General features: G+C 46.1%; 1 protein-coding gene across 4 annotated transcripts; it reads right to left on the bottom strand.

Moving 5' to 3' along the window:
• Positions 1-674: 674 nt before the first annotated feature.
• GIPC1 (GIPC PDZ domain containing family member 1) lies at positions 675-14746 on the bottom strand. 4 transcript variants are annotated; one of them, XR_008892201.1, is made up of 8 exons: positions 14553-14744; positions 10583-10904; positions 8537-8722; positions 7140-7320; positions 3416-3531; positions 3213-3294; positions 1402-1635; positions 675-1158 (listed from the first exon to the last, which is right to left on the bottom strand). XR_008892201.1 is itself a non-coding variant. In XM_056570729.1 (7 exons), exons 2-7 carry the CDS (start codon positions 10865-10867, stop codon positions 1484-1486), a joined length of 993 nt encoding a protein of 330 aa, XP_056426704.1. In that variant the 5' UTR covers positions 10868-10904; positions 14553-14746; the 3' UTR covers positions 675-1483. The 4 variants fall into 4 exon arrangements, 3 of the variants coding, with proteins under 3 accessions (XP_056426704.1, XP_056426702.1, XP_056426703.1); XM_056570729.1 differs by having other exon boundaries at positions 675-1635; positions 3425-3531; positions 14553-14746; XM_056570727.1 differs by having other exon boundaries at positions 675-1635.
• Positions 14747-15093: the final 347 nt, after the last annotated feature.

Below are 15093 nucleotides of genomic sequence, written 5' to 3'. Positions count from 1 at the left end.
GCCGCCGGGACCGCATGGAGGACGCCGCTCGCGACGGGACCGCTCGGGACACCGCTCGGACGGGTAAGTGACGCCGGGGGACGGGTCAGGGACACTTAGCAGAGCGGTGTGTGTCCCGATCCCCGTGATATGGACTCCCACACCGCGCTGCTAAGTATTTTCATAGCGAAACGCTGCTATCAGCTAGTCAGATTTGACCAGCTGATAGCAGCGATCGCTGGGGGGATGAAACCCCCCGTCGTCGCATGGTAAGATAGCCACCATCTTACCGGGCGCTGCGGGATGCCGCGAGTAGCGGCAGTAATGTTCATGACGTACCTGTATGTCATGGGTCGGGAACACCTTGCCACTCATGACCTACAGGTATGTCATAGGTCGGGAAGGGGTATTCCAGTGGAAAACTATTTTTTTTCAAATCAACAGATGCCCAGGTAGGTTAAACAGGTAGATCAAACTAAATCCTGTTTTTACAGACTAATAGGGGGAGATTTATCACAACCTGTGCAGAGCAGTTGCCCATAGCAACCAATCAGATCACTTCTTTCATTTCTCACAGGCCTCTCTAAAAATGATTGGTTGCTATGGACAACTGCACCGCTCTTCCTCTGCACAGGTTTGGATAAAGCTCCCCCAATATCTTCCTATAACCCCAAAGAAGAAACATCAAACTCCTATGTATAAAATCTTTTAATAAATTCAGTATTTTCTTTTCCTTTCTCTTACAGTCATAACAGGGAACACAGAAAATAAACTTGTGAGTCGACGACATAAATTATCTAGGTCAGCGATCCCTCGCATCCAACAAGAAGCGCTGTAACCATTATTGCCATTCTGCCACTCGGACAACGGGTGGCGCTAGTAACCAGCATCTCGTGAATACAGAGGGTATGTAACATAGCAGTTATAGACTTTAACGTTAGAAAAAGTGTCCTGGACGAGCGGAAATGTCTTCCGTATGCATTTCCATGTTGGGTTTGTCCTCTATTGGCGGCTTCCAACTATCCCATTAGCTTGGTTAAATCTTATTTTTACTAAATATTCTCGGAATCCATAAAACGCATTCAAGTTCAGGTTCAGTGCCCTTCCAAGGAATGTAGTGGAGTGTTACTGTAGTATGGTCCTCGCCCAGCAGCCATCTTGAGTCTCGCTCAGTAGATCCTGCAATGGGTTTGCATCAGAAAAAATGTGAATTAATGTTCATGCCCATTTGTAAGAGTCACCCAGGGGAGTCATCAGTGCCAGGCTCCACCCGGCAGTCTCCGCAGAAGAGTAGAAGCATTTCCGCATAGTGATGTAATCGCAGGAACGAGTACGGGTGACAAATTATGGCGAGGATCTTGACAGCAGTGGTTTAGCCCTTAGAACAATCCCCCCCCCCCCTCACCAGTATGCCGATCCTACCGGGACTGCACGATGGAGATGTGGTTGGGAAGCAGCAGATACACCCCCTTTAAGGGGGAAAGGGGGGAGGTGCGGGGATAATTTAGTAGCGTCCAGCCTTGGCATCGCCTATCGCACCCCAGACATCAAAGACAAACTCGTCCGGGAAAGCGAAGTCCCCGAGCGTGCGGTCCAAGGCCTGCGAGAAGTCGTCAGGGTTCTGTTTATCCATGCCCAGCTCCACCATGGTGCCAGCTGCGGGAGAGGGCAGAGAGAGGTCAGATTATTATCGCAGAATATCTGGTACGGATTCCACAGTCACTTAATTCACTTAAAAGCTAAATTAAATAAATTGAAGGATCAGGGAAGAAAAAGGAAACGTGCAGCAGGGATAATACTGAGACGATCTGCACTGCGGCCGTGTGGCGTCAACATGGACCATTTATACCGATACATATAGTGTTAGGCTTCGATCAGTGACTCTGTCTTAGCTGCTTTGCATTATGGGAGTCCGAAGTTGTCCGAAATCTGACTCCTGTTTTATCAGTGACACCTTTTGCATCACTCCCCCCATGCTTGATACTGCAGTTCTGCATAAGCACAAGCCCAGGAGAAAGCCAGTGCAATGAGAACAGATATTACAGCAGTGTTTTCCAAACAGTGTGCCTCCAGCTGTTGCATAACTACAACTCCCAGCATGCCTGGACAGCCGAAGGCTGTCCAGGCATGCTGGGAGTTGTAGTTTTGCAACAGCTGAAGGCACACTGTTTGGAAAACACTGCATTACAGTAAGAGGTCTTTTATGCTGGCTGATTGCTGCTGTGGCCCCCCCGCGATTTCCAGAGCAAAGCAATTTCCCACTTTGGAGACAACGTACAGGAGTGACAACCCTCTCGCCACCTTAGACAGGGGTCCCGTCGCAGACTGTAATTGGCTTAGTGGGCCAACACTCCTGCACGTCGTCTCCGAGGGTGGGGGCCACTCTGGGTGAGTAAACAGGCCCTCTTCTGGAGATTGCACAGGGCCCAACTGTCGGACCCCCTGCGTTGACTTATCCCCTATCCTGCGGATAGAGAATACATAGTTTTTTTTTATTTTTTACCCATAGTACCCTTTTAAAAGGCCCGGGGAATGATTTAGGGATAATATGGCAGCCCTGCCTCCACCACGATTGAATTATGTAAGGCTGTGTTCGCACGCAGCAGTACCATGTTTTTTTTTGCCGAGAATGACTGATATAGCAGTAAAAAATTATGCGTAATTTATACCGCAATTTTGGAAAAAAAAAACGCAGCAGCAGTGCAACTTGTGAACACAACCTATAAAAGGCACTTTAAATGGAGAACTGTAGTGCAATATAACTTAAAAATAGGGGATAAGTTATAGATCGGACGGGTTCTGACCGCTGGGGCCCCCCGCGATCTCCTGTACGGGGTGGCGGCAGTCTGCAGGAACAGCCGTGTCGTCCCCAGCAGGAAGCCGCACAGACACAATGGGATACATGCAGGGGAATGTCGGCCGCAGCATTACTGCTGCGGCCCCGTGGAGGATATAGTGGGGGGTCCCCTGCAATCTATAACTTATCCCCTATCCTTCGCACTACAGTTTTCCAATCTGCGACGCAGGTCGGACCATCTAAAAAAGTCCACTTGTACATATCCAAAAAAGTTGCGTCACTTCAGAACTCAATTTATTTATGATTTATTCGATCATCTGCAGGATTGGTGTTTGTTTAGAGGCACAGGGCGGCCTAAATGTTTCTAAAAAAAACTATTAAAACTTCGCTCTCCGTGCAACAACCATGACAGAGACGACGAATGTCACAAACTCACCCAGGTCACTGTCCCTGATGCCCATATAACTCTCCAGGAGATCGTCCACCTTCTGTATAGCTTTCTCCTCAATGACAGAAACCTAGAGCAGGAATCAGAAATGGTCAACAATACAAACATCACACAACTTTATTAATGTCCATTGTCATGTACACAGTACACAGCTCCCTCCACCAGCACCCAGCTAATACACAGTCCCCCACCTCTCTCACCGGCTCCTCCACGGTCGGGGCCCCCTTTGCTCTGAGACGTAACGTTCCTCTACCCGATGATATCCCAGCACTACTAGCGGATGAGCTGGAGCGCTGACCGATCATATCTGAGGAGGAATGAAACATCAGATACGTAGAGTAAGCGGGCTGGAGATCACACAGGAGTGTCGCAGCTTATCAGTGCACTTTACACCTGTTTACTGGGGCTTATCTCCTGGGGCTACTGTCCTACAGAATCACACATGACTGACAGAAGGCTGTTATAACACACTGCAGACACTAGGAGCGCACTACTCGTATTCAGTAAATATGTTCTCATTTCAATTACACAGCATTGTCCATTGAGCGGTGCCCATCATGCCCATCCTTCCAGCCATATTAGTGCCAGCTATCAGCCTTACATATGACATAATGGAGACTACCTGTGAGCGCCCTCCTCTGACTGCTCCTTACTATTGAGAATAATGTATTTCGACTTAGATGCTGACCATAGGCGGACATGTTATCTGCTCACCCCTAATAGAGATGGGAAAGCCTGGAAAAACAACGGAAATTTTTTCCAGAAAAATTGCCAATTCTCCAGCGTCACCTGAAGAGCTGCCAATCTCGTTGGCATTACAGTAGTTGATCCCTATTAAATGTTCTCTCCCCCCATCACAGATAACGTTTCTCCCCCCCCCCCCCCCATCACAGATAACGTTCTCCCGCCATCACAGATAACATTCTCTCCCCCCATCACAGATAACGTTCTCCCCCCCCATCACAGATAACTTTCTCCCCCCATCACAGATAACTTTCTCCCCCCATCACAGATAACTTTCTCCCCCCATCACAGATAACGTTCTTCTCCCCCCCCCCCCATCACAGATAACCTTCTCCCCCCCCCATCACAGATAACGTTCTCCCCCCATCACAGATAACGTTCTCCCCCCCCCCCATCACAGATAACGTTCTCCCCCCCCCCCATCACAGATAACGTTCTCCCCCCCCCATCACAGATAACGTTCTCCCCCCCATCACAGATAACGTTCTCCCCCCCATCACAGATAACGTTCTCCCCCCATCACAGATAACGTTCTCCCCCCATATCACAGATAACGTTCTCCCCCATATCACAGATAACGTTCTCCCCCATATCACAGATAACGTTCTCCCCCATATCACAGATAATGTTCTCTCCCCCATATCACAGATAACGTTCTCCCCCCATATCACAGATAATGTTCTCTCCCCCATCACAGATAACGTTCTCCCCCCCCCCCATCACAGATAACGTTCTCCCGCCATCACAGATAACATTCTCTCCCCCATCACAGATAACGTTCCCCCCCCCATCACAGATAACGTTCTCCCCCCCCCATCACAGATAACTTTCTCCCCCCATCACAGATAACTTTCTCCCCCCATCACAGATAACTTTCTCCCCCCATCACAGATAACTTTCTCCCCCCATCACAGATAACATTCTCCCCCCATCACAGATAACATTCTCCCCCCATCACAGATAACGTTCTCCCCCCTATCACAGGTAACGTTCTCTCCCCATATCACAGCTCATCCTCCTCTCAGTAAAATGGTGAGACCAACATCCAACACTGAAAATGATTTTCAATTCGTAAAACTACTCCATTTTTTTATTTTACCATTAATTTCCCTGAATTACATCCGGACCCTCCATCTATCAGTCTACATTTCTGTTCTATGCTCACACTATACACGATTCAAGACAAACTACAGCAGTGTCAGCCATAGCTGTAACCTGAGCTGTATGTAATATTCTGACCGAAACCTCAACCAGAATTAAGCAAACAGACACACCCGGCTCCCTGTACGACAGTCCACGTTACATTAGGGCAGTGTTTCCCAACCAGGGTGCCTCCAGCTGTGGCCAAACTAAAACTCCCTAAAACTCACTCTTTATAAGAGCAAAGTATCTGCAGTAACATAACTATATAAGATTTGAAAGTGGAGCTTCATTTCAAATACTATATAAAATAAATAAATAAAAGAATTAAAAAAATACAAACAAATTGTCATATTTGCATTTTCTTATAAAACACGAAGATTACGCAGCACGTTTGGTCGCACGACAATCGTTGACGTCAGTCTTGTTGCGTAACTTGCGGGTTGCAAAGCGGCTACAATCACTAGTTGCAATTTATCAAAAAGAGGGGACCCCATAAAATTAGAGGAATATTCCAGCCCCTACAGGATAAGGAATAAGTGTGTAATTGTAGGGGATTCCAACCTCTGAGACCCCCGTCATGATCTCCAGAACGGGGCTATTACTCTCCTGGCTGCACGGAGTGATGGGTCGGCACGCCCTCGATGCAGCATGGAGAGTTGGGGCCCTGTTCTGGAGATTGCTGGGCCCCCCCGAAGCACATATCACCTATGCTGTGGATTGGGAATATGTTTTTAGAGGCTGAAATACCCCTTTAGAGTAGGGTCACACATAGCGAATCCGCATCATATTTGATTCTGCGGGTGCACTACTGCCAGTCCCTAGAGTGTGTCTCTAGCTGTGCCCCTGTGTCCTGCTCGCAGCAGCAATCCACCACTATGAGCAGACACAGAGGGAGTTGTGCACAGAAACGCAGCTCTCCAGACATCGCGGCCGTTCCCCCTGCTCCCTGAGCTAGGCCGAGAGCAGCCGGGATGTCTGGAGTACACTGCGCATGCGCAACTCCCTTGGTGTTTGCTCATAAAGGTTGATTGCTGCTGCGAGCAGGACACACGTGCACAGCTGGAGACACACTCTAGGGAGTAGCGCATCCGCAGAGTCAAATACGCTGCGGATGCGCTACGGGGGACCCTAGTTGGGATCGCTGGGACCCCCATGCACATATCACATATGCTGTGGATTGGGAATATGTTTTTAGAGGCTAAAAAAACCCTTTAGAGTAGGGTCACACATAGCGAATCCGCATCGTATTTGACCCTGCGGATGCGCTACTGCCGGTCCCTAGAGTGTTTCTCTAGCTGTGCCCCTGTGTCCTGCTCGCAGCAGCAATCCACCACTATGAGCAGACACAGAGGGAGCTGCGAGTTGTGCACAGATACCCAGCTCTCCAGACATCGTGGCTGTTCCCACTGCTCATACACTGCGCATGCGCAAATTGCAGCTCCTTGGTGTCTGCTTGTAGAGGTGGATTGCTGCTACAAACAAGACACACGTGCACAGCTGGAGACACACTCTAGGGACGGGCAGTAGCGCATCCGCAGAGTCAAATACGCTGCGGATGCGCTACGTGTGACCCTATCCTTAAAAGGGAACTTGTCATCAGTTTCCTGCTGCCTGAACCGCAGGACACTGGAGCCGCCCCCAGCAGCTTCTCCTGGCCCACCGGTCTTCATTAATAGATCTTTCCTTATACCAAAGCTGGTTGGGTGGGGAGAAACCACAGATGGCTTGTGGTTCAGGCATGGTTTATTGTAGCATGTCCAAAATCAGTGTTTAGTCTTACCCTAAAGAGAAAATCACAGGATGTCTCTAAATGATGCCAATTATTAGAAATAGCCAACACTCAAATGGCAAGGGCCCTCCAAGCTTCCTAATGCATCGTCATATGGCATATTGTGGGTGACAGAAGCAGTGTGGGCGACTTTACTAGACCGATTTGCCCCTAATAGACATATACAACCATCGTGGTAGCCATAAAATAAACAAATGCCTATTTTCGTTATGGATTAAATCAAACAATATGAAGTTTACCAAAGGCTTTCCTGGGTTCACATAATTTCACTGTAAAGGCTCTTCCCCGGGGCAGTTCCTTCAGAGCTCGGGCCACTTCAAAGTGACGGCTGCCCACCAGATTCTTCCCGTTTATGGCTTCAATCATGTCCCCGACGTTGATCAGCTGCATCCGGTGTATTATGCTGCCTTCCTTAATACGCTGGAGATAGAGCAGAAATCACACGTTAGATAGTAAGGGTAATGGTGCCAGAACCTGCAAGGACCAGTCAACTACTTAACGCAGTGTTTCCCCAACCAGTGTGCCAAAGGCTGTCCGGGCATGCTGGGAGTTGCAGTTTTGCAACAGCTGGAGGCACACTGGTTGGGGAAACACTGACCTAATGTGTATGGTGGCATGTGAAGGATTGTGTCAGGTGTATGGCCACCTTATGTCATACATTAGAGTTCAACAAGATCTTATTACATAGTAACATAGTTCATAAGGTTGAAAAAAAGACCAGAGTCCATCAAGTTCAACCTATAACCCTAATGAGTCCCTACTAATTTGATCCAGAGGAAGGTAAAAAACCCTCATACTAGAGGTAAAAATTCCTCCCAGACTTCAAATATGGCATCAGAATAAATCCCTGGATCAACGTTCTGTCCCTATAAATCTAGTATACATAACCAGCGATGTTATTATTCTCCAAAAATGCATCCAGACCCCATTTAAATTCTTTTACAGAGTTAACCATGACCACCTCCTCAGGCAGAGAATTCCACAGTCTCACTGCTCTTACAGTAAAGAACCCCCGTCTGTGCTGGTGTAGAAACCTTCTTTTCTCTAGATGTAGAGGATGCCCCCTTGTTATAGATACAGTCCTGGGTATAAATAGATCATGGGAGAGATCTCTGTACTGTCCCCTGATATATTTATACATAGTTATTAGGTCTCCCCTAAGCCTTCTTTTTTCTAAACTAAATAACCCTAATTCTGCTAATCTTTCTGGGTACTGTAGTCCTCCCATTCCCCGTATTACCCTGGTTGCCCGTCTTTTAACCCTCTCCAGCTCCACTATATCTTTCTTGTACACTGGTGCCCAGTACTGTACACAGTATTCTATGTGTGGTCTGACTAGTGATTTGTACAGCGGTAGAATTATTTCCTTGTCGTCGGCATCTATTCCCCTATTGATGTCCCCCATGATTTTATTTGCCTTGGCAGCAGCTGCCCGACACTGGTCACTACAGCTAAATTTACTGTTAACTAAGACTCCCAAGTCCTTTTCCACGTCAGTCGTCCCAAGTGTTCTCCCATTTAATACATAATCCCAGCCGGGATTTTTCCTCCCCATGTGCATTACCTTACATTTATCAGTGTTGAACCTCATCTGCCACTTCCCAGCCCAAACCTCCAACCTATACGGATCCATTACCTTGATGAAGGCGTAACCGGCGCCATTATCGGTGATGGTCAGGCCCAGCGAGTCCTCAGACTTATACACCTCGAGCTCCTTTTTCTGGCCGCGTATGTGAGCAAAGATGAAGTCTTCCAGGCCGATCTGACCCCCCAGAAGCTTGTCCATGTCCAGACGATGCGTGTTTAGTGTGCAGAACATTACCTGAAAGTAACAGAACAAGAAACCATTCTTAAGTATTAACTTATGCTCAATGCAGGGAAGACACAGACAGAGCCTCCTATGCGCCATTATGGCCACGTTCACACGATGGAAATTCCATGCGTTTCCGGCACGGAAATTCCTTTTTCTGTATCCGCACACAGAATTAGCGCGCTCATTCCCCCCACGGAATGCATAACCATCTATGAGACGGCGCATTTCGTGTGGTTCTAGCGCCGGCAGATTCCACACTGTACAGAAAGGCCCTGATTTACTAAGAGTGTTGTGTAGGTTTCTTTGTGGGTTTTAATTCCCTACAATTTATTTTCCACGGTATTTACTAAGGTTTCCCTACATTTTCCACTTTCCCTACACTTTGCTTTTTTTACACATGATCTGATCTGTGGGGTTTTCCTCAGCTCAAATCCACCACATTTCCTGCGGAAACTTTAGTAAATATGTTGGGTTTTTGTGAAAATGTCGGGAACACACCACTTTTCGGTATCCACGCCCCCTCTCCTTGCAGCCACACCCCTTTTTGGGGTTTTCTTAGTAAAATGGAGAGTTAGTTTTTTTTTTCAATTCTGACGCAAAATCTGGTGCACAACCAGACAAAACGTGTCGGGTTTGCAATAGTAAATGAGGGCCAATGTCCGCGAGGAGATTTTCCATGCGGACATTCCTCCATGTGAACGCGGCCTAAAGGAGAGGTATGATGCTTAAAAACTTATCCCCTAAGGATGGGGGATAAGTTTTAGATCGCAGGGGGGGGGGGGACCAACCGTGGGGCACCGGTTCTCTCCAATCCAGCAGGACATGCACCCTCCAAATATATCTAGATATAATAATATAATAGATACATAGGGGTTTAGTCGGCTGTTCCTTTGTGCGGGGTCCTCTTGCTCCGCTCCCGGGGAGTGCCGGGGCCCCATGCAGGAGATCGCCCCGGGGGTCCGACCAAAAACCTCTTCCCTATCTTTTTCATAGGGGATACATTTTTTTTTTGGGCATGATACTTCTCCTTTAATTCTTTCTCCATGGGGGTGTCCAGTGTGACAAGCTGTGATGATGCTCCCCACCTGCCCTGTGAGGATACGGGAGGAGCGCACAGTGACTGCTTACACCATAAACACACAGTATTTACTGTATAAATCATAAAGGAGGATGACTTGTTATAGGAAATACAACACCATTACGAATAACTGCAGCTTCTCCTGTATCATGTGTCAGTGGTCTCCAAACTGTGCACCTCCAGCTGTTGCAAAACTGCCACTCCGAGCTTGTCTGAATGGCCGATTGCCATCTGTGCATGCTGGGAGTTGTAATTGTGCAACAAACTGTGGTCCTCCAGCTGTTGCAAAACTACTACTACAACCAAAAGGCAGTTAGGGCAAGCTGGGAGTTGTAGTTTTGCAACAGCTGGAGGCACCCTAGTTGGGAAACACTGCACCACATAGATCTGCAGACCTCCAGCTGTTGCAAAACTACAACTACAACCAAAGGAAGTTCGGGCAAGCTGGGAGTTGTAGTTTTGCAACAGCTGGAGGTCCACAGATCTATGTAGTGCAGTGTTTCCCAACTAGGGTGTCTCCAGCTGTTGCAAAACTACAACTACAACCAAAGGAAGTTCGGGCAAGCTGGGAGTTGTAGTTTTGCAACAGCTGGAGGTCCACAGATCTATGTGGTGCAGTGTTTCCCAACTTGGGTGCCTCCAACTGGTGCAAAACTACAACTCCCAGCATGCCTGGACAGCCTTCGGCTGTCCAGGCATGCTGGGAGTTGTAGTTTTGCAACAGCTGGAAGCACCCTAGTTGGGAAACACTGATGTAGTGTATAGATTTTATTAACCGGTTCTGGACGCACCTCGCTGGCAGGTATATTAAAGGCCTCGGCTATCTTGGCATACAGCTCCTTCACGTTACTGAACCCTTCGATCCTCCCCGTGGGGCTCCCGTGAGCCAGCTGTGCATGGAAGACCAGGCGAGGGCGCAGGGCAGTAGCCGGGGGAGGGAGGCCTGGGACCTGCGGTGAGATGGAGCCGCCGGAGACACCGCCAGCACTGGATACCCCCAATGATGTGCGCTCGCCCACGTCATCTTCCTCCATCAGCGGAGAAGCCTTCTTTCTTCGACCAAGGCCTAGCGGCATCGGGACTCCTTAGTGTTGGACAATCCGTAATAATAAACTATGGGGGAAAGAAAGGAAGACAAAGTAAATCCAGGGGGGACAAGGCCCCGAGCTTTATATACTTATTTACTTCTAGGTACCTGCCATGGAGAAAAAGGCAATGTAGCTTAACCTACAGGTCAGTGTTTCCCAACCAGTGTGCCTCCAGCTGCTGCAAAACTACAACTGGATAGAAGGATTGAGCAGTCAATGGCCAGACAGGAAATCTTTACATTTCTGGGTACATTGTAATATCCTGAGTGTCTTCTTACTATTGCTGAACTTTCCTGATGACAGGCGGCCATTACACATGTATTTATTACAGGCGGGAACACCTATGTGTGTCAGCAGAAAATACATGGAAAATAGAAACGCCAGATGTCCGACCATCTGTATATACAAATCTGTAAGGAGGAGTGAGGTGATAGGTAGATATGAGATTATATATATATATATATATATATATATATATATATATATATATATATACACACACATATACACACACACACACAATCATGGCCGTAAATGTTGGCACCCCTGAAATGTTTCTAGAAAATGAAGTATTTCTCACAGAAAAGGATTGCAGTAACACAAGTTTTTCTATACACATGTTTATTCACTTTGTTTGTATTGGAACTAAACCAAAAAAGGAAGGAAAAAAAGCAAATTGGACATAATGTCACCAAACTCCAAAAATAGTCTGGACAAAATTATTGGCACCCTTAACTTAATATTTGGTTGCACACCCTTTGGAAAAAATAACTGAAATCAGTTACTTCCTATAACCATCAATAAGCTTCTTACACCTCTCAGTCGGAATTTTGGACCATATTCATTTACAAACTGCTCCAGGTCTCTCTTATTGGAAGGCGCCTTTTCCCAACAGCAATTTTAAGATCTCTCCACAGGTGATCAATGGGATTTAGATCTGGACTCATTGCTGCCACTTCAGAACTCTCCAGCGCTTTGTTGCCATCCATTTCTGGGGGCTTTTTGATGTATGTTTGGGGTCATTGTCCTGCTGGAAGACCCAAGATCTCAGACACAAACCCAGCTTTCTGACACTGGGCTGTACAGTGCGACCCAAAATCCGTTGGTAATCCTCAGATTTCATGATGTCTTGTACACATTCAAGGCCCCCAGTGCCAGAGGCAGCAAAACAACCCCAAAACATCATTGACCCTCCACCATATTTCACTGTAGGTACTGTGTTCTTTTCTTTGTAGGCCTCATTCCGTTTTTCGGTAAACAGTAGAATGTTGTGCTTTACCAAAAAGCTCTATCTTGGTCTCATCTGTCCACAAGACGTTTTCCCAGAAGGATTTTGGCTTACTCAAGTTCATTTTGGCAAAATGTAGTTTTGTTTTTTTATGTCTGTGTCAGCAGTGGGGTCCTCCTGGGTCCCCTCCATAGCATTTCATTTCATTTAAATGTCGACTGATAGTTTGCGCTGACACTGATGCTCCGCAGGACAGCTTGAATATCTTTGGAACTTGTTTGGGGCTGCTTATCCACCATCCAGACTATACTGCGTTGACACCTTTCATAAATTTTTCTCTTCCATCCACACCCAGGGAGATTAGCTGCAGTGCCATGGGTTGTAAACTTCTTGATAATGTTGTGCACTGTGGACAAAGACAAATTTAGATCTCTGGAGATGGACTTGTAACCTTGAGATTGTTGATATTTTTCCACAATTTTGGTTCTCAAGTCCTCAGACAGTTCTCTTCTCCTCTTTATGTTGTCCGTGCTTAGTATGGTACACATAGACACACAATGCAAAGACTAAGTGAACTTCTCTCCTTTTTATCTTCTTTCAGGTGTGATTTTTATATTGCCCACACCTGATACTTGCCCCAGGTGAGTTTAAAGGAGCATCACATGCTTGAAACAATCTTATTTATCCACAATTGTGAAAGGGTGCCAATAATTTTGTCCAGACCATTTTTGGAGTTTGGTGTGACATTATGTCCAATTTGCTTTTTTTCTCCCCTTTTTGGTTTAGTTCCAATACACACAAAGGGAATAAACATGTGTATAGCAAAACATGTGTTACTGCAATCCTTTTCTGTGAGAAATACTTCATTTTCTACATAAATTTCAGGGGTGCCAACACTTACGGCCATGGCTGTAGATATGAGATAGATAGATATGACATAGATAGATAAATAGATAGAAAGTTCATATAAATCCGCAGCACACAGGTCCAAGTCAAGTGGGTTTGACGTTTCACTTGGTGTTTTTTCTTTTTTTGTGTGTGTTTTTTCACTCCTCTTTGGTTTTCCAAAATTACAGCATATTGACACTAGGGTTTTTTTTTTTTTTGGGGGGGGGGGGGGGGGTGATTAAAGAATCACATGACTTTTCTTGATAAGAACCGCAAAAGGTAAAAATCTGTATTTCTGAACAAATGTTTCAAAAACTGCAAAGTGACGTCACAGTTTTTTCAGGTAAAAAACGAACAAACAAAAAAAAAAAAAAACGCTCCCTCCCCTAACATCTGCCGTTTGTGGCTTTTTGCGGAAAAAAATTATAAATACATAAAAAAAATCATAATAATAAAAAAAAATAAAGTGGTGTCCATAAATCAAAAAATGTCAAAGGAAAAAGAAAATACAAATCCAACAAAAGGACAATACGAAGATTGTAAAACACACTCCATAGTGAGTGATGACAACCTCTGTACTACGCTGCAGAATAGGTGGGTGCTATATCAGATATGGTTACTTACAATGAGGTCCATCTCGTTCTCCTGTGGGTGATAAGAATTGCGCTGTCAACTCTATACATATTTATTTTTTAAAGGGGTTATCCAGGAAAAAAAAAATTATATATCTCAACTGGCTCCAGAAAGTTGAACAGATTTGTAAATTACTTCTATTAAAAAAAATCTTAATCCTTTCAGTACTTATGAGCTGCTGAAGTTGAGTTGTTCTTTTCTGTCCAAGTGCTCTCTGATGACACCTGTCTCGGGAACTGTCCAGAGTAGAAGCAAATCCCCATAGCAAACCTCTTTTACTTCTACTGTGCAGTTCCCGAGACAGACAGAGGTGTCAGCAGAGAGCACTGTTGTCAGACAGAAAAAAGAAAAACTCAACTTCAGCAGCTGATAATTATTGGAAGGATTAAGATTTTTTAATAGAAGCAATTTACAAATCTGTTCAACTTTCTGGAGCCAGTTGAGATAGATATATATGTGTTTTTTTTTTTTTTTATCAAATCAAATGTGATGAAATCCAACAGCGGAGGTGTGAACAGCACCTGTCGTTACTATGTAACAGATTTGTCACTGTTGATTCTGCAAAAAAGCTGATTGTCACTCCCCTCCCCAGAACTGATGCTCTATTGCAGCGTTTCCCAACCAGGGTGCCTCCAGCTGTTGCAAAACTACAACTCCCAGCATGCCCTGACAGCCTTCGGCTGTCCGGGCATGCTGGGAGTTGTAGTTTTACAACAGCTGGAGGCACCCTGGTTGGGAAACACTGCAATAATGAGCCAGGTTCATGGTATGTCACTCTACTTTTCTGGAGCCCTGAACGGCAGAGAAATATGACATATCACTGAATAAGTAGGGAGATTACAGTCACTAACGCACAGTGTAAACAAGCCTCACTGTAATGAATGGATCACACACCACACCAGTGCGATCCCCTCACACACTGACCTCTCTGGCTCCCCGTCCTCCTGTCACCCGGTCGGTATCCCGGTGCTTCCGCCCGTCTCTGTCGCTTCCCGGTACCGCTTCCGGTTTCGGTGACTCTCCCCACATTAGTCAGAGTGGGAGTGGTCAGAGAGGAAACTGTGTTAAGCGACAGCCAATTAGAACGCGGAGTGGGCGTGGCAAGGCGATGCGCGTTCTCTGTTCTGTCAATAAAGCTTGTTTGGGAGACATTGGCTAGATGTGGTAGTTTAGATGGTTGCCATGGTGATTATTATGAAGGAGATGGAGACTGGGTGGCTGCTGCGGCCGCCATCTTATTGTAAAAAGCAGAAATGTGAGGTGTCAGGGCTGAAACAACCTCCTTATAGTCACAATTTCAATAAATATTAAACAAATTGGCTTAATTTAGGATTTTGATAAATCCTCTGTTTTTTTCTATTCAGAATTTTACTCCCATCATCCCTCACGGTTGAGGATGATGAGAGTTGTCTCATATTCCTTGCCGCCTAAAGCTGGTTCGTGCTTCGTGGTGTTTTGTGATGAC

The sequence above is a fragment of the Hyla sarda genome, chromosome 4, assembly GCF_029499605.1.
Source record: "Hyla sarda isolate aHylSar1 chromosome 4, aHylSar1.hap1, whole genome shotgun sequence".
Classification (NCBI taxonomy): Eukaryota; Metazoa; Chordata; class Amphibia; order Anura; family Hylidae; genus Hyla; species Hyla sarda.
This window is presented reverse-complemented; position numbering and strand designations above follow the sequence as displayed.